General features: G+C 37.6%; 1 protein-coding gene across 1 annotated transcript; it reads right to left on the bottom strand.

Moving 5' to 3' along the window:
* Positions 1-881: 881 nt before the first annotated feature.
* aldh3a2b (aldehyde dehydrogenase 3 family, member A2b) lies at positions 882-17,072 on the bottom strand. The gene is made up of 11 exons (XM_038299445.1): positions 16,928-17,072; positions 14,212-14,374; positions 13,110-13,341; positions 9,828-9,913; positions 7,723-7,931; positions 7,465-7,582; positions 7,206-7,347; positions 6,851-7,017; positions 3,075-3,174; positions 2,741-2,979; positions 882-1,250 (listed from the first exon to the last, which is right to left on the bottom strand). The coding sequence occupies exons 2-11, from the start codon at positions 14,371-14,373 to the stop codon at positions 1,236-1,238; spliced, it is 1,470 nt and encodes a 489-aa protein (XP_038155373.1). The 5' UTR covers position 14,374; positions 16,928-17,072; the 3' UTR covers positions 882-1,235.
* Positions 17,073-20,340: the final 3,268 nt, after the last annotated feature.

Genomic DNA, 20,340 nt, shown 5'->3' with positions numbered 1-20,340 from the left:
TCTCCTGTGTGTTTAAAATCCTTTAACTGTTCTCTTTTAAGGGCATCGTGAGCAGCTTTGTCATGACTTGGGGCAGAGCACAGCTCTTACAGTGCAGCTCTGATTTCTTCTCGTTTGGTGCATTTTTTGGACATTTTTTCCATATTTGATCCACTCATATGCAGAGCATTATTTTGATCCGTGGGATGATAGGTCAGAAGTGTCCCAACACAAACCGCAGGCATCTGGTCACCCTCCTTCAAGCATCCATCCACATCAAGATCAGGAATGGTTTCACCAAAAGTAAACAAATGTTTTTCTACCACAAATTTAACTGAGATGATCGACAGACAAAAAAAAAGAAAATGAAATGGGTGCATTGAAATTACCTCTAACAGAAGTTCATTTTACATTTCTTCATGTCTAAACTATCTAACTGCTGTTTTTTTCTTAGAGTCTCTCCAAATTAAAATTTACATTTTACCTTTTAAGTAAATAGAATTGATTTTCCTCTTTTTAGAGATTTAAAACAAAATATGTTTGAAATAAAAGAAAAGACACAAGTCGCAAAGAAAGTAGAAATATATTTTAATTATATTTAAAACATGCTTATTATTTGATTAATTACATTTTTTTTGAAATGTTATGGTGCGATAAAACATGTTTAAACTCTTGCTTATATTTACCGTATCTACCGTACATAAAGCACAGTTTAAGTAAAAACATCCTTCATGTGATTCTGTTTGGTTCAGAAACCGAACTCGAAGACAGAAGTTTATCAAAGCTGATGTCACCAGAACTACATTCAAAACAAAATCCTGGATCCAGCTGCTTATTTTTTAAAACCCCCCTTAATTAAATAGCAAAACGTAAATGTTTAAAGTTTTTATACGGAAATGTTATTTTTTAAGCTACCATGAGCCTGTTCAGTTACTTCATCATATCTGTCTTCATTTTACATCCTTCAAAGTGCAAACTTCCAATAGGTTACAAAAATTAGTGAAAAAAAGAAACATGGATACAAGAGAATAAACCAGACCAGTTTCCTCCAACACTGAAGCTCCATCACTGGAGAAACGGATGGAAACCTGGAAAACGGACTTAAGGCAACAGCCAGAGAACGGCCATCATGTTACTGAAAAAGGCTTGACTTACTATAATTTGTCTATATTAACTCTGATATTTTTTCCTTCTAAAGCAGGAAAGGAAGACGGCCGTAAACTAGACGTGAGCCTCTGGCAGAGGGAAGGATGTCCTCAGCGGAGATATCTCTGCAAACCAAAAAAAGAGATTTTTAATTCTGCATTCTTATCTGATGGAAAATGCTTTGAAATAAAATTTAAAGATTTAATGCTTTACTATCTACATGCTGTGTTTCTATGCTGTGTATGGGCAGTGTTGGCCTAGTGGTTAAGGAAAGAGTTTGGAATCCAGAGGTTCTAAGTTCAAGCCTCAGTCCCACAGACTGCCACTCTGGCTTTCTGAGCAAGGCCCTTAAGCCCACACTGCTCCCTGGGCGCTGCACAATGGCAGCCCACTGCTCCCCAAGTTTATGGACTAAATGCAAAGTTAAATTTCTCCAATGGAAGAAAAATAAAGTTCAATTATTCTTTAGCATCGAATGAGTTGTAAACTGCACTCCATCTACATCAAAAATGCTTTTTACTAACATATTATCAAAGCTATGGTTGGTAATGTTGGAGAGCGTGCTTTCAAACCTTGAAAGTTGGAGATCTAGGGAGATTTGAAATTAAGATTCAATATAACAAAAAGTGTTGCTGAACAGCATTATTATTTTTAACTGTAAGGGAGATGCATTATAATTGGTGAAGCCTAAAGGCATCATTAGCTGCTGTAGGAGCTGTTAAAAAAACAAACAAGGGCAGGTTACCGTAATACATGTATGCAGGTGTACATGTTATTTTTGGCATTTGACCAATTAGATGAGCCCTTGATTAATATGTTACCTACTGTAAATTAAGTTTAAAAAAAAGTTTAAAAGTTAAGAAAAAAAGGCAAAAAGATCATTGAAAGTCAAAAGGCTAATTGAAAAGGTAACAAGTAAAGAAAAAAGTTAAGTAAAAAGGAAAAAAAGTGTTTCAAGTATTTCTTATGGAGGCACTTTTGTTATTTTTATATATTATACATATATTAAGGGCAAGTGGTCGTTTCTTTACATTTACCTTAATTTTTACCATGAAAATAAACCTTTTCTTTTTTTTTTTAAGTTACAAAATCAATAAGGTCTTGTCCTGTCCTGCAATAAAACTCTTAGCTTGATATTTTAATTTTCAAAGTATTTCACTGAGTGCCCTATAAAGGGTTAAGGGAGAAAGTGATTATTTCTGCTTTCTTTTGTGAAGAATAATCCGGCATTTTGTTCAGTATTAAAACTAATGCATTTCTACATACATTATAATGAAACTCTGACATTAAAATCAAAGTATTTAAATATTTTTTTACCTCTTACATCGGATATATAAAAGTTTTCTTAGTGATTTAAACTTTCTTTTTTTCATTCTGTAGGCTGACACTAAACCCAAACAGTTAATTGTAAATCCTTTAAACAAATAGAAAAAGTCTTGCTGCATAATCTGAAGCAGCACAGAGACAGATCTAAGGCTATAAGAGGTTATTTAGGCCCAACATTAAATCCATCCCTCTTCTCATTAACTGATCATGGATCATGTGATTTGGGAAAACAAGTGGAAGGTTGTGTCCATGAGTGGGAATCTTTAGGACGTTTGAAAAGAACATTTACCTGAATGGCAACAGCCGCCACCACAGCCAGCAGGGCCAGGAGCAACATCTTCCCCAGCCAGCCGAGGTCAAAGGTCTTTGTGATGAAGAAGCGGGCCCAGCCCAGTTTCTTGGGTGTGTGCGGTGGGTAGCGCATGTCGTTCACTCCCTCCATCTTCAGCTTCTTAATGAGACACCCACGCAGGTGGCTCAGCTGGTCGAAAGTATACTTGCCGTGGTAGCAGCCCATGCCGCTGTTTCCTGGTCAACAGTATTCACAGAGAACCAAATGAGGAAATAGACTCAACTTAAGCTGTCAAAAGTCGTGTAAGAATTGGAGGCCTGTGTGGACGCACCCACTCCTCCAAATGGCAGCGAGCTGACAGAAAAATGAACCAGACAATCGTTGGCCAGGAATCCTCCGCTGGACGTCTCGTCTCTCATTCTGTTGATCACCTTCAGGGGAATAAAATGTCAATTCAAATCCCATGCACTACATGTATCTAAGTATTGAACTCCATCAGCTGAGAGCTATTTAATTCACCAGTTCACAGTTCATGAGGCTCTGTTTAAGTCTTTTATCTGGAGTTTAACCCTTCCTTACTAAAGCTCAATTGGTCCCCTACTCATACTGCCATCCACTGGACAAGAGTTGAACTTGTCGGGAGGCTGGGAAGACACACGGAGGTGGGCGATGCGCGAATCCCGCTGCGATAGGCCGAGCAGTGCTGAGCTGCAGAGGCCCTCCACTGGTCTCTAGTTATTCACTGGATTGCTGATAGCCCGAAATAAACAAAGACACTGGACGCCATATTAGTACTCCCCTTCCCACTTAAACTTACCATAAAAATGGCTACTTGTGTAGCATTTGGCTGCAAAAACAAATAGTTTGCCAGCTGTGGGAAGACGTTTCACAGGTAATTTTACAGTCAGTGGATGTACTAACCAAGAAAATCCATATATACGCTGGTGTATTGTACAGTATAGTATATAGTGTAACAGTCTGGCTGTCTCAGGTAGCTATCGAGATTGTGTCTAACATCATGAAAATAGAAATATAGAGTAAATAGAAAGTAATTCACTGTGAAATTTCAAAGTAGTAATTTATTATTAAGGGGAAGACGCTGTTGTTTTTTTAGTGTTTGTTGTATTTTTCATTTGAAAAACTCATGTGCTGAAATATATTGCTTGTTATTTTGACGAAAAAAAGCAACTCAAACATTTTTAAAGGCTAATGCACAGACAGCTTAAAAGTATATGGCATCATGCATGCACAATTTGCAAATATGTAAAAATTTGAAATCATATGTAATTACCACAACAATTTCATTAATACATGTATATTACATGTACATAATTAATTTAGTACTTTTGGCACATCAGTATTATTATGCTCCATTAACACATGGAGATGGATTTGTATAATTTGTTATATTACATGATTTATATACTTCATTGCTTCATAATGACATGAAATGTTATGTGCCTATTTTTTTTTCATTACAGTAAATTGCAGTAATCTATTTATGCTATGAAACAGCGCAAGAGTGTGTACAAGTGATTAATGTATCTTTATTTTAAAAGTCTTAAGTCCCCTTGAAAATGAGAACATGATCATTGATTCTGTGGCGCACGTACACTATATTGCCAAAAGTATTTGCTCACCTGCCTTGACTCACATATGAGCTTAAGTGACATCCCGTTCCTAATCCATAGGGTTCAATATGACGTCGGTCCACCCTTTGCAGCTAGAACAGCTTCAACTCTTCTGGGAAGGCTGTCCACAAGGTTTAGGAGTGTGTTTATGGGAATTTTTGACCATTCTTCCAGAAGCGCATTTGTGAGGTCGCACACTGATGTTGGACGAGAAGGCCTGGCTCTCAGTCTCCGCTCTAATTCATCCCAAAGGTGTTCTATCGGGTTGAGGTCAGGACTCTGTGCAGGCCAGTCAAGTTCATCCACACCAGACTCTGTCATCCATGTCTTTATGGACCTTGCTTTGTGCACTGGTGCACAGTCATGTTGGAAGAGGAAGGGGCCAGCTCCAAACTGTTCCCACAAAGTTGGGAGCATGGAATTGTCCAAAATGTCTTGGTATGCTGAAGCATTCAGAGTTCCTTTCACTGGAACTAAGGGGCCAAGCCCAGCTCCTGAAAAACAACCCCACACCATAATCCCCCCTCCACCAAACTTTACACTTGGCACAATGCAGTCAGACAAGTACCGTTCTCCTGGCAACCGCCAAACCCAGACCCGTCCATCAGATTGCCAGATGGAGAAGCGCGATTCGTCACTCCAGAGAACGCGTCTCCACTGCTCTAGAGTCCAGTGGCGGCGTGCTTTACACCACCGCATCCGACGCTTTGCATTGCACTTGGTGATGTATGGCTTGGATGCAGCTGCTCGACCATGGAAACCCATTCCATGAAGCTCTCTGCGCACTGTTCTTGAGCTAATCTGAAGGCCACATGAAGTTTGGAGGTCTGTAGTGATTGACTCTGCAGAAAGTTGGCGACCTCTTCGCACTATGCGCGTCAGCATCCGCTGACCCCGCTCCGTCAGTTTACGTGGCCTACCACTTCGTGGCTGAGTTGCTGTCGTTCCCAAACACTTCCATTTTCTTATAATACAGCTGACAGTTGACTGTGGAATATTTAGGAGCGAGGAAATTTCACGACTGGATTTGTTGCACAGGTGGCATCCTATCACAGTTCCACGCTGGAATTCACTGAGCTCCTGAGAGCGACCCATTCTTTCACAAATGTTTGTAAAAACAGTCTGCATGCCTAGGTGCTTGAATTTATACACCTGTGGCCATGGAAGTGATTGGAACACCTGATTCCAATAATTTGGATGGGTGAGCAAATACTTTTGGCAATATAGTGTATTATTTACATTGCGACCAGTCTAACTAGGGAGTATCAATATGGCAGCCGGTGTCTTGACTCCCCCCCATACAACCAACAGGCAATCAGCAACCCAGTGAATAAACAGAGATCAGTGGGGCCGTGCAATGCCGCCTGTGGCTTTAATTTGTTTAGTTTTAACACAAATGACAATCAGTGCAATAAAAAAATTTTCTTTGTTAATCTTATTTATCTTTTTTTTTTTTACTGTGAAGCTATTTTTAATCTCAAGGATATTAGACTTAAATAAGAATCTAAATTAAATAATCATTGAGTTAGAAATTATGACGTTTAAGGGGCTATAATATATTCAAAAACAACACATCCTGGTGAGTTCCTAACCAAAATTACTAAAATAACAAAGCAACAACAAATAAGTGACTCCCAGGACATTAACAAAGAGATACGTCTAGATCGGTGTAGATCTCACTTTGTGTGTTTGGTTGTTTCAGCTGGCTTTAGAAAAAACTTTTTTCATAATTTTATGCTTTAAAAAAAATAATCAAATTAAAAAACAAGCCTGTGATTGTCTTAGATATGTGAAAATAAATTTGTCTTGTGTTTTACTGAGTGCATTCAGTTCATATATTTAGAAACATGCTATTTTGATGCTCAGGGAATGTTTTAATTTTAATTTAGCTCCTGAGAATATATATATATATATATGCTTTAAAAAAATAATATATATATGTGAAAAATTAGATATTTAAAATATATTTGATATATATATATATATATATATATATATATATATATATATATATATATATATATATATATATATATATATATATATATATATATATATATACATATATATATATATATATATATATATATATATATATATATATATATATATATATATATATATATATATATATATATATATATATATATATATATATAGGTTCTGAATTCAACCCCCACTGCCATGGACTGCCATTCTGTGTCACTGAGCAAAAACCCTTAATCCCACTGCTCCGCGGGCGCCACACAATGGCAACCCACGGCTGCAATGAGAGTTAATTTCTTTGCCTTGTACTTGTGACAATCTAATGACAATAAAGTTGAATTCTATTCTATAAGACAGCTCCTCCTAGATTTCTACATTGGATCAACAAATTCAGGGACAATATAATTGTGTGTTTTGCTTTTTTCATCTGCTACCTCTACATAAATTGTGTGTTGCAAATGCTCTACAGTCATTGTCTACTTAGAGTTACCTTGTCATCTGGAGAGAAGACATACAGTGCCAGAGGTTTTTCTCCCTTATTGATCAACTTGATGGCCTCATCCAAACCACTGACAGGAAGGATGGGAAGCAGAGGTCCAAATATCTCTTCCTGCATCACCTTGGCCTCAGGCTTCACATCCCGTAGTATAGTGGGAGCTAAATGCAACAAGAAAACAATGTTTTCCACACAACTACTGGGATTAGCTGGAGGAAATCCTCCAAATGTAATCTCTCGCTTTACCTACATCAAGGAAAATTCAGTCATACTTCTATGCTTGCTTTGATATTTCAGGTCTGAGGTACAAGTGTTAATAAAACCTGTGTTTTTTGGGTTGGTGTTTTACCAATAAAGCAGTCTGACTCGTTGCTGTCTCCTCCTGCTGCCACCGTGCTGCCCTCCATCATGGCCATAATCCTTTTAAAGTGCCGCTGGTTGATGATGCGTCCGTAGTCAGGGCATGTCTTTGGGTCGTCTGTGTAAAAATCCTGGCAGAAAATTGATCCAAATATGAAACTAAGCACCTCTTCCATTGCAGGCTGCATCATCTCATCATGCATTTACCATAGCATTGGTGCAAACACCTAGAGTGGATTATCTTGTACCTTGATGGATTTCTTGATTTCCTCAATGACCCGGTCCTGGATGCTTGGCTCGCAGAGGATGTAGTCTGGGGCGATGCAGGTCTGACCGCAGTTTGTGTACTTTCCCCAGGTGATCCGTCTGAACAGCAGGGAGCATAGAAAACAGTGAGTTAATTCAATAGAACGATTTACATAAAATACAACACAAAGGCAAATGATAAATTTTGAAGCGTTCTACACCAGGAGTGGGGAAACTGAAAATGTAAAATGTAATAGGACCTGCAGGCTGTGGTAATGTCACAGTTCCTGTCGATGTAGCAGGGGCTCTTGCCGCCCAGCTCCAGGGTGACAGGGGTCAGGTGTTTGGCTGCGGCCTCCATGATCACTTTGCCAACCGTACCGTTGCCGGTGTAGAAGATGTGATCGAATCGTTGGCGCAGCAGCTCCTGGGTCTCTGGAACCCCTCCAGTAACGACGGGGTAAAGCTCCTAACACCAAAAATGAAAAATGGAGTAAATTCAAAACTTCTCTATGAGTTTTACTTTTATCCCGACTGTTCAGATACAGAAAAAAATTAAATTAAATTAAACAATTTCATACCAGAAGACATTTATTTATCTCTTATGTCTGGGTTTAATTTTGGACTTCTAATTTAGGGGCTTAAATTAAGAAATTATCTCCAGCTAAGATTCTGCTGGAATTTCATCCTAAGTTCTAAATTCAGCACTGCAAAAACAATCTAGAAATAAGTACAAAATTCTTGAATTAAGTGTATTTATCCTTAATTTCAGCAGGTAAATAAAATGATTTGCCAATACAATGAGTATTTTTACTCTTAAAATAAGATAAGTAGATAATATTCAGTTGAAAAAAGACAATGCTGTCACAGTCCTGGTTCCTTTAAGTTTTCTTTGAGTTTTCAGTTTCACGTTGATCCATGTTTTCTAGTTTTATTGGTTTAATTCCTGTTTAGTTGTGTTTTCTGGATATATTTGAGTTCTTAGGTATTTTTTGATTGCCCTCTGTTGCCCTCTTGTGTTTGTCTCCTTTTCCCTAGCTCCTTTCTAGAAGCCTCTGTTCACACCTGCTCCCAATCATCTCATTAGTCCTGTCTTTGTTCAGTCAGCCATAAGTACTCTCCCTGTGCAGTTCCTCAGTGCTGGTTCCTCAACTTTTCCTGGCTCCTCATGTTTGTTTCCCCTGATGTCTCCAAGGTTCTGGTTTTTCTGTATTTTGTTATGTTTTATTATTGGATTCCTGCCTCAGTTGCCTGTGAGTACTTAATTAAAACTTCAAGAACTCACCTCTGCACTTGGGTCCTCAAAGCCTCAACCAAATCCAGACAAAATTTAATTTTTTTTATCTTAAGTGTAAATTGTTCCATTGGCAAACTGTCTAATGTAACACTTCAATTCAAGAGGAAATGCACTTTAAAAATGAAAAAAAAAAAAAAACGGACTATTGATATTTCCATTTTTTTTGCAGTGTGGTCACACTTTGAACACAAAACCTGCAGGAAAAAAGATTTTTGCACACGCAGTGTAAAACAAGAATTGATTGACAAATAGCTGAATAGATAAATGGATCGATTACTTAATAGTTGAGAGTTTAGGGCTAATATTTTTTTCATACTCCTCTATAATTTAGTCTAATTTAAAAACTTTTTAAGACTGTTTAAAAGTTTAAGTTTTAACCACTATGTCAAGACAAACCGTCTGTTTTTCAGGCCACTGAACTATTAGAGGTACAGTAAAAACAACAATGAGGCTTGTTAGCATAATTAGGCTGCACTAGTAAGTCATACTTCATTTGTAGAACAGTTTTGATTTAGCCATGCACAGGGTTTAAACCTCTAGATAATGATTAGATAATTTTCATGTTTGCAGTTAAGGGTAAAGTTAAGTCTAAAATGATATGCAGCTTTTATCAGTCCTTGTCCTTTGCTCTGATAAGACTTGGGCAGACTTGGACAGTTTTGGCAAAGGCTGTTAAATTATTTATTAATTGACTTTAGATAAAAACTTGATGTGACCTGATGATTTATGACTTGCATTTGTCTATGTGTGGATCTAATTGAATTCGGTTTGACAAATGTTTACTTTATTTTTATTGAAACAATTGTTTTATTCAGGATGTCCCAACACCAAAGGTCCTTATCCCATTTTTGCTTTTTTGAATCCCAATTCATCTTCTGTATCTGTAATCCAGGAGTTTGGTACTGTTAGAGGTGTCACTCTTGATGGCACTATCAACTCATTGTTTTTTTTTTCCTATATTAAAAATACTCTTACTGTACCATATTTCTTATATTTGCAAGATGGGCTTCAAACTATATCAGAATATTGGGTCCAGAATATCTGGGTCTTTCGAGGTTCATCCTTTACCTTATCGATATAAATAGGCAAGAGTTCCTCCATGACTTTTGAAGTGTGTACGCAGACTTCTGAGGGCTTCACCACAGCTGCGTTGCCTGGGCAAGTAAAACAAAAGATATTATAGGAGGGAAATGTTCTGTTTTCTAATGCTGCAACCATAATTGATGCGGTTAACTTCTCCACGCTGAAATTGTCTAAGCTAATTGATCAAGACAAGCTTAAAAAGAGAAATGTTATTATTTATAGTAAATGGCCCATACTTATATAGCGCTTTTTCAAGTCAGGAGACTTGACCAAAGCACTTTACACTACATTCAGTCATTCACCCATTCACGCATACACACACACATACACTGTGAGTGTGTGTACATCTACTAGGAATCTAAAATACCAAGGTTGACCTGTGACCTCAGGTAGAAACACAAGGATTAAAATGGCATTTGATTAAGTTAAAATTCCTTAAAAAGTAAGCAGATTCGTCTATTCAGATTAAATAACATAATAAAATGTCTTGGGACCTTTCAGACTGTTATTTCTGATGAATAAAAACCATTTTCCTTTGATTTTACATTAATGTACCACTGAATGCTGATCCAGCACATAAAAAAATCGTTGAAGTCTACGGTTGTAATTTGACAAGATTCTGAATCATTCCGTAAAAGTTTCAAAAACAATCCACTGGACTTTGTTTCCAAGGTTTGAAGACGTTTTGCTTACCCTCCAGGAAGCTTTCTCAATTCAAAATGTCATTCAGACATTTTGAATTGGGAAAGCTTCCTGGACTATGACCTGGATGAATGAGAATCTTCACCAGCATATTCTGAAACAGTATAACACATAAATAGGGCAGATACAATTAATCATGATTAATCGATTATTAAAATAACTGTCAACTAATTTAGTAATCGATTAATCATTAACTGGAGTATAGAGACTGTAAAATATGCCTTTAGCTGTCTGAGACACCCACCTAAAGCAGTAATTATATCAAAATTATCCAAAAATATATAAAGATTTTGCATTTAACATAAAGGTTTCATATGTCAACATTCAGAACTCTGCAAGTGGAAAAGTATGACCAGTTTAATTTTGTAAAAAAATCTTCCTAGAGGAACCTTTGGCTATCAGATTATTAGTCGATTCATCGAAGGAAAAAAAAAATCGACAGATTAATCAATTTGTTTGCAAAATAAAAAAAAACTAGTTGCAGCCCTACATATAAATACTTCTGCAGCATCACAATGCGGTTATTTAGGACTTGTATCCCTGACACTTGGACGGCTCCATTAATCCATCTTCATTTCCTCGAGGCATTAAAGGCTCAGACAGCTCATCACCACCTCTGCCAACAGCCTCAGATTCTTGCATAACCGACTTTAACTGCAGTATCCTTTGGACTTAGCACTGGTGTAATGATTATATCTTATGCAAGTTAAAAAAAAAACTAATTCAACTTTGTGTTTATTTGTTTTGGTCTTTTTTATTAAACCCTTTAAGCATATATGTCAGCACCTTATTAGAAAATACAGTTTATTTTTCACAACACTAACCAACAAATTTAGTCACTTCAGCACACCTGAAGAGGGTGCTGACTTTTGACCTAAAGAGTTATTTTATTTTCTTAGTTTATCAAAGACTTCTGACCTACCAGGCTGATACAGACGTGTGTTAAAGTTTGATACCGACAGCGCAAAGTCCGTCATGTGCAAACACGCCCCCCCACTCACCGCAGGGCTCATTCCTCTCCCTCTGAATATTTGAACCTGAGTAGTACTTATCCCAGAAGTACATACAGGCAGCTGCAGAATTCAGAGCACTGAAGTAAAGCTACGACCGTCCTGATCAGCAGCAGAGAGGCCGCTCCCTATCCTGAGGTTTGCATCACAAAGAAAGGAGAGATGAGCCTAAACATTTGTTTTAGAGCCTCAGCGGGTGGCTCTAAAGTGGGAGGATTGAGTTATTCATGTCATTACTCAACTGCATAAAGCTTCATTTTAAATGTTCACGCTCACACTTCCAAACACAGACTGCTTGTTATTATAAATAAACTTCAATTTCTGAAAGCAGATTTTCTTCAGTAACTGGTTCGTTAATCTCTAAAACTCTGCAGTGATGATTGTGGTGCAGAGTTCACAGCATGAGCTTTGACCCACTTATCTGCATGAAAATATGAAGCATTGGACAGAGCTCTGGACAAAAGAGGAAGCGGAGCAGTGCTGATCATAAGACGGGCCTTAGAACAGGCCTCTCCAATTATTTCCTTCATTGGCTTCCTGTTAAATCAAGAAAAGCATGTGAACTTGTCCTTCTACCATAGTATAAACTCCCTAAATAACTAAGATCCGTCTAATATCAGAGATCTGATTGTTCCTAACAGAGCACTTCGCTCTCAATCTGCTCTTCTCCAACCATCTGTTTTAGTCTATATTTAAGGCTTTCATTTTGGATCAAAATCTCTTAGTCAAAGTGCCTCAGGTTATCCTGACCTGTTGCTTTAGTTATGCTTCTATAACTCTACCACACGACTAGCATCCCCCTTTGTGGTAGATTTTACATATCTCTATTTTTATTTTCTTTCTTTAACAAAAACATTCAGGGCTTAGGCTTTTTAAAAATGTTTTAAAACTTTAAGCTGTAACCTAAATACTGTAAACTTTAAAGTTTAGCTTTCTGTGTTTTTTACTGGGCTTCGACATGACATGATCTAAACTTTTTGAGTTACGTTCACAATGAGCCTGGTTCTGCTGGATATTTCAGCCCAAAAGGGTCCAGTGTCACTGCATGCTTGCTCTGTATGAGGGATTGCTGTAAAACCAACAATGGATCTCTACTGCAGCTATGTCCTCATCCACGAGGAGTTAATTTAGCAGGTAAACGAGTCGATGCAGTTATCTTTCTTTCTGGACAATTTGATTGAATTGACTCTTTGAAGTGCCTGGAGATTACATGTTTTGTGATTGGTGCTACAGTATATAAGTCAAAAGTTAATTATATTTTCATTTTGCTGCTTTTTAGCTGCACATCTGTTTTATCATATCTGCATTAACTAATATAGATGTTGGCAGAACTCTGAAGAAGTGGACTGTAAGCTGAAGGGTGATTAAGCCATTGCATTTAGATATTTTAGACCAATGAACTTCCTAACTTTGCAGGATATTGCTCATGGTCAATTGCTTTAATGCCATTAGTGTCAGAGTGGGTGCAAAAATTCCTCTGGTGGTAGAAAGCAGAAAAATTTCAGGTATCTGCACGGCTCATTCTATTTGCATTTCATAAAACATGCCGCAGTACCTGCTGCGATAGCTCCAATAAGCGGCTGGATGGTGACCGCCCATGGGTAGTTCCAGGCCCCGATAATCAGCACCACCCCTAGTGGCTCGGGTTGGATGTACACCGTGTCAGAGAGTGTCAGCAGATTCTTCTCTACAGGACGTGGAGCAGCCCATTCCTTCAGCTTCCGTACGGCCAGGCTGATTTCCCCCTCCAGACCCAGAGTCTCATACATCTGCATCCCCACTTCACTCTGATAATGGACATAATGATGTGAGGTTTACAGATAGCTGATACACTAGCAAGACTGAGGGCACAAATGGAGAAATGCACTTTGGACTTCAGTGAATGAATCATAAATGGACTCAAGAAAAACAAAAAACATTCTGCAGCTGCAAAAATTAACATTAACAATTAACATTAAATCCAGTACAACCAAGTTCTAATCAATGCATGGAGGCAACCTGTGACGAAAAGGCCAAGGAACACAGCAGACATGTCACTGATTCTTCTCTCTAATGCAACCAATTAGGAAAATGTAAGAGGGAGCCTAAGTGTTTGTTAGCAAACCTAAATATAAACACTGACAGAGGTGGAAGCCAGCAGACTTTCAACAGAAAAAAACTTAATGGATTATCACAGAGAGAGCAGGACATAAAACAAGGGGGATGAAACAGACGAATCAGACGAGAAGCAACGAAAACAAAGACCTTAACTACTGAAGTAGGTGTTGAAAATTAAATAGTGCCTTCATGAGCCAACCAGGGGGAAACAAACACTGACATAAGAGAACAGAAGATGTGAAATTGAAATGAAACTAAACGAAAACTATGTTGCATAATCACAAAAATTCAAGTTGATAGGTGAGTTTTGATATATGACTTATTTCAAATTGTGAGAGATTATTTCAAGAGACTGATGTCTGCTTTCTGAGGATGTATAGTAATGGATTATTACCTTACAAATGTTAAATGATGAGGCAAAACCATTTTATCATCTTTATCTTTCAAAGCTAAAGACTTTTTAGTTAAAGTCATTTAGTTAGTCATTCCAAGGAGGTTTACTCTTATTTGAAAAAAAAAAAAAACTAGTCAAATATGCATATTATTCAGTCATTACTCACTTTATTGAGATCTTTCTTGCAAGCTTCTGCTATCTCTTTCTGCTTTTCTTCAAATAAGCGCTGCAGGTTCTTCAGCTGGAGGATCCGGTACTCCAGAGATCTGGACCGTCCTGTTTCAAAGGCTTTCCTGGCCCGAGCCACTGCCTGTTGCTCTCGAGACATCCTAAAACCAAAGTACAAAGCTACCAATTATTAGCTATTTATATTTAAACACAAAATAAAGACACAAGAGTAAAACCAAAACTTATGAAAATAGAATTATTAACACCATAGAACTGAGGACTCCCTTATTGCTCCCACATGATGGTATAAGTACAAGCAGGCACCTGTCATGGTCCTGGTCTGATTGTTCCTGTTATCCATTTGTTGTCCTCTGCTGCCCTCTTGTGTCCTCCCTTCCTCTGTTTCTCTGTCCTGCCAAGCACCTGCTGCCAATTTCCTCGTCAGCTCTCTCTCTGTCTCTGTCCCCTTTAAAAGCCCTCCCTGTTCAGTTCCTGTTTGCTGGATCCTCGTCAAACATCCTGTCTAACTTATGTCTGTGTACCTCATCTCTCCCTGGCTCCTAGTTTGGATTTACCACTGATGTCTCCTTGGTTCAGGTTTGTTTGCTGTTTACTTTTGGACTCTGATTCCTGATCCTGGATCTGCTCCTGGATTTAATAAAACCACTTTAATTCACCTCTGCCTACTGGTCTCTGCGTTTGGGTCCTCCATACAAACACCGATTCATGACTACTACTAGGACAGAGAAACAGAGGAAGGGAGGACACAAGAGGGCAGCAGAGGACAACAAATGGATAACAGGAACAATCAGACCAGGACCATGACAGCACCTCGGTAAAAGCTCAAGCCCAGTGGTCTGAAAGCATACAGGTGTATTTTAATAGTGCCAAGAAGGAAACCGTCATGATTTTGGTTCTGTTTAAGTTTTATTTTTGAGTTTTTATTGGTTTTATTTCCATTTTGCATTATTCTAGTTATTTTTTATGGTATTTGAGTTCTTAGGTAATTCTTGTTTGCCCTCTTGTGCCAGTCTCTTTCCCCTAGCTCCCTTCTAGACTCCTCGTTCATACCTGCTCCCAATCTGTTGATTAGCCTGGTCTTTTATTCTCTCTCCCATATATGCACCTCCTGCTCAGTCACTGTTGCTGGTTTGATGTCATTTCTTTGCCCCCTTGTGAGTATTCCTGGTTTTCAGTATTTTTGGATTTTGTGGATTGTTGCTTCCGTTACCCTTTTTTTTTTAATAAACCTGCATGAAACCACCTCAGCTTCAGTCCCTGCATTTGGGTTCTCCTCAAACTTCTGCCTAACCTGACAGAAAGACATTAGCTATGACTTTAGAGAATAAACCTAGTTAGGATAATATGACAATTTTAAGTTATTCCTTATAGCCAGGACAGAACCAGGTGAATCTACCCTGTTTTCATATGTTTTTGTGAATTAAAAAACAACAAAACAACACCTTCATATTGGACTTTCTATGCGTAAGTTAGCAGGTTTTAAGGTTTAAACCTTGGAAAAAAAATTGCACCGGAATCTGTCAAAAGAATCAAAAGTTTTTTCTCACTTTTTTTTGTAGATGAGATCAGAGCAGATGATTTGCAGACGTTATATTACTTAGTTATATTTACTTAGTTACAGTTACTTGAGTAACTTAGGCCTTGTGTTATTGCCCCTATTTACTTAGGTGATATTATTTTGGGGTGGGGGTGTTACAGCTTTTATAACTTTGAAGCACAGTAGAGGGGGGGTATTCTGGGGTTAATTCAAAACAGTCTACTAACAGCTGCATTTTGATCCATACAATACTGTGTCAGAAAGACATAAACTGTGTTATATTCAGTTAAAAGTGAAAATAAAAAAGTTTGTTGCCTTAGATTAAAGTCTAGAGACCTCAGCCTGATTTGAATGCTCTGGTGGGATATTTGAGAAGCTGTTCCTAAGAAGGCCTATCAATCTCAGTGAAGTTTTTTTTAAGGAAAACATGACCTGAATTAGCTTCGTGAGACCATCCTGATCTCGCGAGCTTTCAAGGTTTCAGTATGCGGAGCAAATCCATCAGTCAGGTTAGACCTGAATATCTATGATGATAAAAAATGACTGATAACCTCATACACAAAACAACAAAACGAATAAGCAAAAGCATTACTCAAACTGAATCTGCTAAGTTTTCCTACAAAAAAAAGTGCATAACTTAGTATAACTTTATAGCTACATTACACATAGGAACCCTTCTTTTTAACGTTTAGTAACCAGGTTAAAACATGTACGTTATATAACCCATGAAGGCTTCAGTTTTTTAAATAGCATTTCTGTTGTTGTGAACTAAATCCCCAACAGAACTGCATGATGTTGCGTGCACGATACAGTCTCCCTTTGTTTACAGACACAAAGAAAGCGCAGTAACATGAGTCCATTGACCTGATCCATAACAGCAGTATACAGGGCTGCCTCCCGCACACCCCGCATACATTTAACATCCGGTTCAAGGCTCGCTGCTTAGCGGACCTGCGCCGTTTCACGCAGCTGTCAGATGCGGCTTTCTCCTTCACCGCTCAGTCCCGCCGCACCGATCATCTTATCGTTTGTATCTTTTCAGGAAAATATTGACTAATTTCCTCTTTCAGAAGGATCCATCGCCCCTCTGATCGTTTCTGTACATACCTCACACATAAAGAAACATCTCACATTATTCTTACTGTTTATCTCCTACCTTTATTATTTCAGAGGGAGTTTTAAAGTCTTTCCACGTCTGAATGCTGCGTTTACCAGCGGGGCTGAACAATGACAGTGTGCAAACAGAGCCAGCTCTCTGCTCTCCGTTAGGTCCCACCCACGAGTGGGCAGGACTGATCCACTTCAGCCGGACTCAGTTTGCATATTTCAGCATCAATTGTGATGATGTGTTATATCAGAGAGGAGGGACAGTGGTCCAAAACATTATTCATAGCGCCACCACCAGGTCAGATTTTCTATGTTTGAGTAGTTAGAACAGCTAAAGCTGCTTTATAGTTCCTTTAAATCAAAAATAAAAACGAATTTGTTTGTTCAACTGAAACATCATTAGTTCAACTTTTTTTTTTCTTTAGTCCAACAGTTTTTAATGTTCTTTTTTGTTTCTGCATTTTTTATTATTTATCTATAATTTTTCCCCTACTTGCTTTGATTCTGTTTTATTTTTTCCTATATTTTAATCATGTAAAGCACTTTGCATTGTCTATGTACTGAATTGTGCTATACAAATAAATGTGCGTCAAGCATAAAAAAAAAGGAGCATGCATAATGCGTAGGACCAATGACATCAGACAAATTCATCTTATCACCAATAGTGTCCCTACCAAAGTTGAGATCAAATCGACGCCCTTGCCCCAGGCCCTAAATATGGCGGGCCAATCACAACATTCTCCTGTTCTGCAACAACTTCAGGCATTGTATTTTTATAACCCTTCTGTCTATCACCACTGGCAACCGGTCCAGTGTTTTTAAACGGACAGAGCTGACCCTTCCCATAAGCTTATCCAACCTATAAATACCCTGTCATTACATGATGGTGCAATTTACTTTTTTCCATGGGTGTTTAAAGTTAATTGAAATTGTGACTTATGAATAGAATAGATTCGAATAGAATAGACTTTTGTTCCACTGAAGTGAAATATATTCAATTGTATAAATGCCAGAAAACATACAGGGCACACAAGAAATGATTATGTCGAAAAGGACAATATTTCAAAGTTTTAACTTTACCATAGAAGAGAAGAATACATCTTGGAAAGAAAGGAAAAACCATTTGGGGTTATCATAGAATGAGATATTAAGGGAAAAAATTATAAATTTTCAAGTTAAACTGTGAACCAACTGATAGCATGGTGGAGAACTCTGATCTGGCCTGTTGGGGTACCAAAGTTTATAAAGTCTAACAGCTGCCGTGGGGGACGATCTTCAAGAAATGCTCCTTTGTGCATCTGGGATGCAAAAGTCTGAATGGGTTCTCCTGTTCTGCAAAGACTTCATGCATTGGTTTTCTTAGAACCTTCTGTCTACCACCACTGTCAACCATCTAGGAAGTTTTCAAGGACAGAGCTGAACCTTCCAAAAAGCTTATCCAACCTCTTCATCTCAGCATCTCTTGGATAGACTTGTATGTGGAGGCTGTTTAAGCTTCATCCATAATTAACAGCTTGTGATACTTCTTTAATCTTGCCTCTTTTTGTTTCAAAGTCCCTTTAACCCTTTCATGTATAGTGATCACTACAGTGTACAGTTGTTTAAAAATGTTTCTATCTATCTATCTATCTATCTATCTATCTATCTATCTATCTATCTATCTATCTATCTATCTATCTATCTATCTATCTATCTATCTATCTATCTATCTATCTATCTATCTATCTATCTATCTATCTATCTATCTATCTATCTATCTATCTATCTATAATATTGGGCACTTATGCATACTGTCCAATCTAATGGTTTTTTGCATTATCACATACAGAAAAATCCCCAGTTGTTGATCATTGCAATGAAAAAAAGAAAAGAAAAAGTCTGTGAAACCAAGATGGCCGACACACAGGGAAAAGACCAAACACCTCGGCCATTTCAGGGAGTAGAGGAACTATTCCAACAGAATATCATATTAAAACTGTAAAACTAAATTAAAACTATATCTAAGCAATATATACAGTATATTTTTTTTTACAGTATAAAATGTATAAAGTTCACTTGAGTGGACATATAAATATTTATTTTTAGAATAAAGATAGAATCTTTTTTTTGCAGACCTTGTTTTCCTTTCCTAAGGATGTATAAAAACACTTAGTAAAAACATCCTGGCTGAGTTTATTATAATTTATGCATGAGAGAGTTAAGGCTGCAGTTCTTCCTTTTGTGCAGACTTTGACGCCACCATTTTTTTTACTCAACTCTCCACTAATATGCTTCGGTATAACACTCTAAGTAGAGTTGCTTTTTTAAAGCAATGGCCAAAAGGAGATTACTCCCCATGCAGATGTGTCTGTCAGACAGCTGTCCTGTTCCCTATTACACGGCCATAATCTAACATTTTTAACATTCATGAAAAACTTGTTTTTATGTGACATCCATGTGCTATAAACTACATTTTGTTTACACTTACATCCAGAAAATATAGATAAATATTATAAATAAAAACTTTAAACACATTCAATCTGATGCAAATGAGGCTGATAAATATACATGACAAGTTGCTAACTATAAATAAGACAATAATTAAAGTTTTAATTATATTCCAATATCTTAAGATATATCGCATTATTCAATGAATAAAAATCATCCTATTTTCTTTTTTTTCAGTTTCAAGGGGGGGGCTGAATCCACCTTAACTCTCTGCACTGTGGTGCAGTTGTCTCTGTGCTCAGCAGTTTCTCTTCCTTCTGAATTGTAGTTTCTTTTTCTCTCTACGGACATTGAGTGAGGAATTTGAAGCACAAGCAAAAACCCTGCAAAATAATTATCCTTTCCTGAGAGAAAATAGGGACAGGGTCTCAAGTTGAAACAGAAAACTGGGGAGAGTTGTTTGCGTATTGTAAAGGCAGCGGCAAGGATGAAGGTTAGAAAGCCAAGTGCGGAGTGTCATTCACGCCTCTGTGTTAAAACCGAGTCCTGTGAGGTGTGTTTGTGGACACACACTTGTGTGAGCAGTGTCAGTGTACTCACCTGAGACTTTGAAGAACACTTTTAACATGTAGAGGGGAGGGAAATATGTGTATTGACTTACTTAGGCTTAGACTTAGACAACATGTACTGTCATTTTGTGAAAAATGAAATTTCTTTGTGGGATTTTTGTCATTATTATCTATATGAATAGGAAATAAACCTCCCCCAATGAATTTAAGTTAAGGTACCGTCTTTTAATGGTTAAAACTGTGTAAAAGTCAGCCCTAAACACTGCAATATTTGAAGAGAGTCCACATGTCTGAGTGAATGCATGAATTCCTGTAGAGCAATAAACATATTGTTACATATGGATAAAGTACCTCAAGTGCTGCAAATCTGAAATTAGCCACATTTGTATTTAAAAACAAATAGAAATGGTTATGTAAAAAAAAGGTGCAGTTGATTCTGCGATCTACAGTAAATAAGTCAGATGAA

This window comes from Cyprinodon tularosa, unplaced genomic scaffold, assembly GCF_016077235.1.
Source record: "Cyprinodon tularosa strain WSP-4 unplaced genomic scaffold, ASM1607723v1 ctg429, whole genome shotgun sequence".
In the NCBI taxonomy this organism is placed as follows: Eukaryota; Metazoa; Chordata; class Actinopteri; order Cyprinodontiformes; family Cyprinodontidae; genus Cyprinodon; species Cyprinodon tularosa.
Note: the sequence above shows the minus strand (reverse complement) of the source record. Positions and strands in the feature narration are given on the sequence as shown.

Coding starts and splice junctions, on each gene's coding strand:
- aldh3a2b (XM_038299445.1), bottom strand. CDS start 14,373: ATGTCTCGAGAGCAACAGGCAGTGGCTCGGGCCAGGAAAGCCTTTGAA. Junction 7,348..7,464: donor AAATCAAGAAATCCATCAAG/GTACAAGATAAT, acceptor ATTTTCTGCCAG/GATTTTTACACAGACGACCC. Junction 2,980..3,074: donor GCTGCCATTTGGAGGAGTGG/GTGCGTCCACAC, acceptor ACTGTTGACCAG/GAAACAGCGGCATGGGCTGC.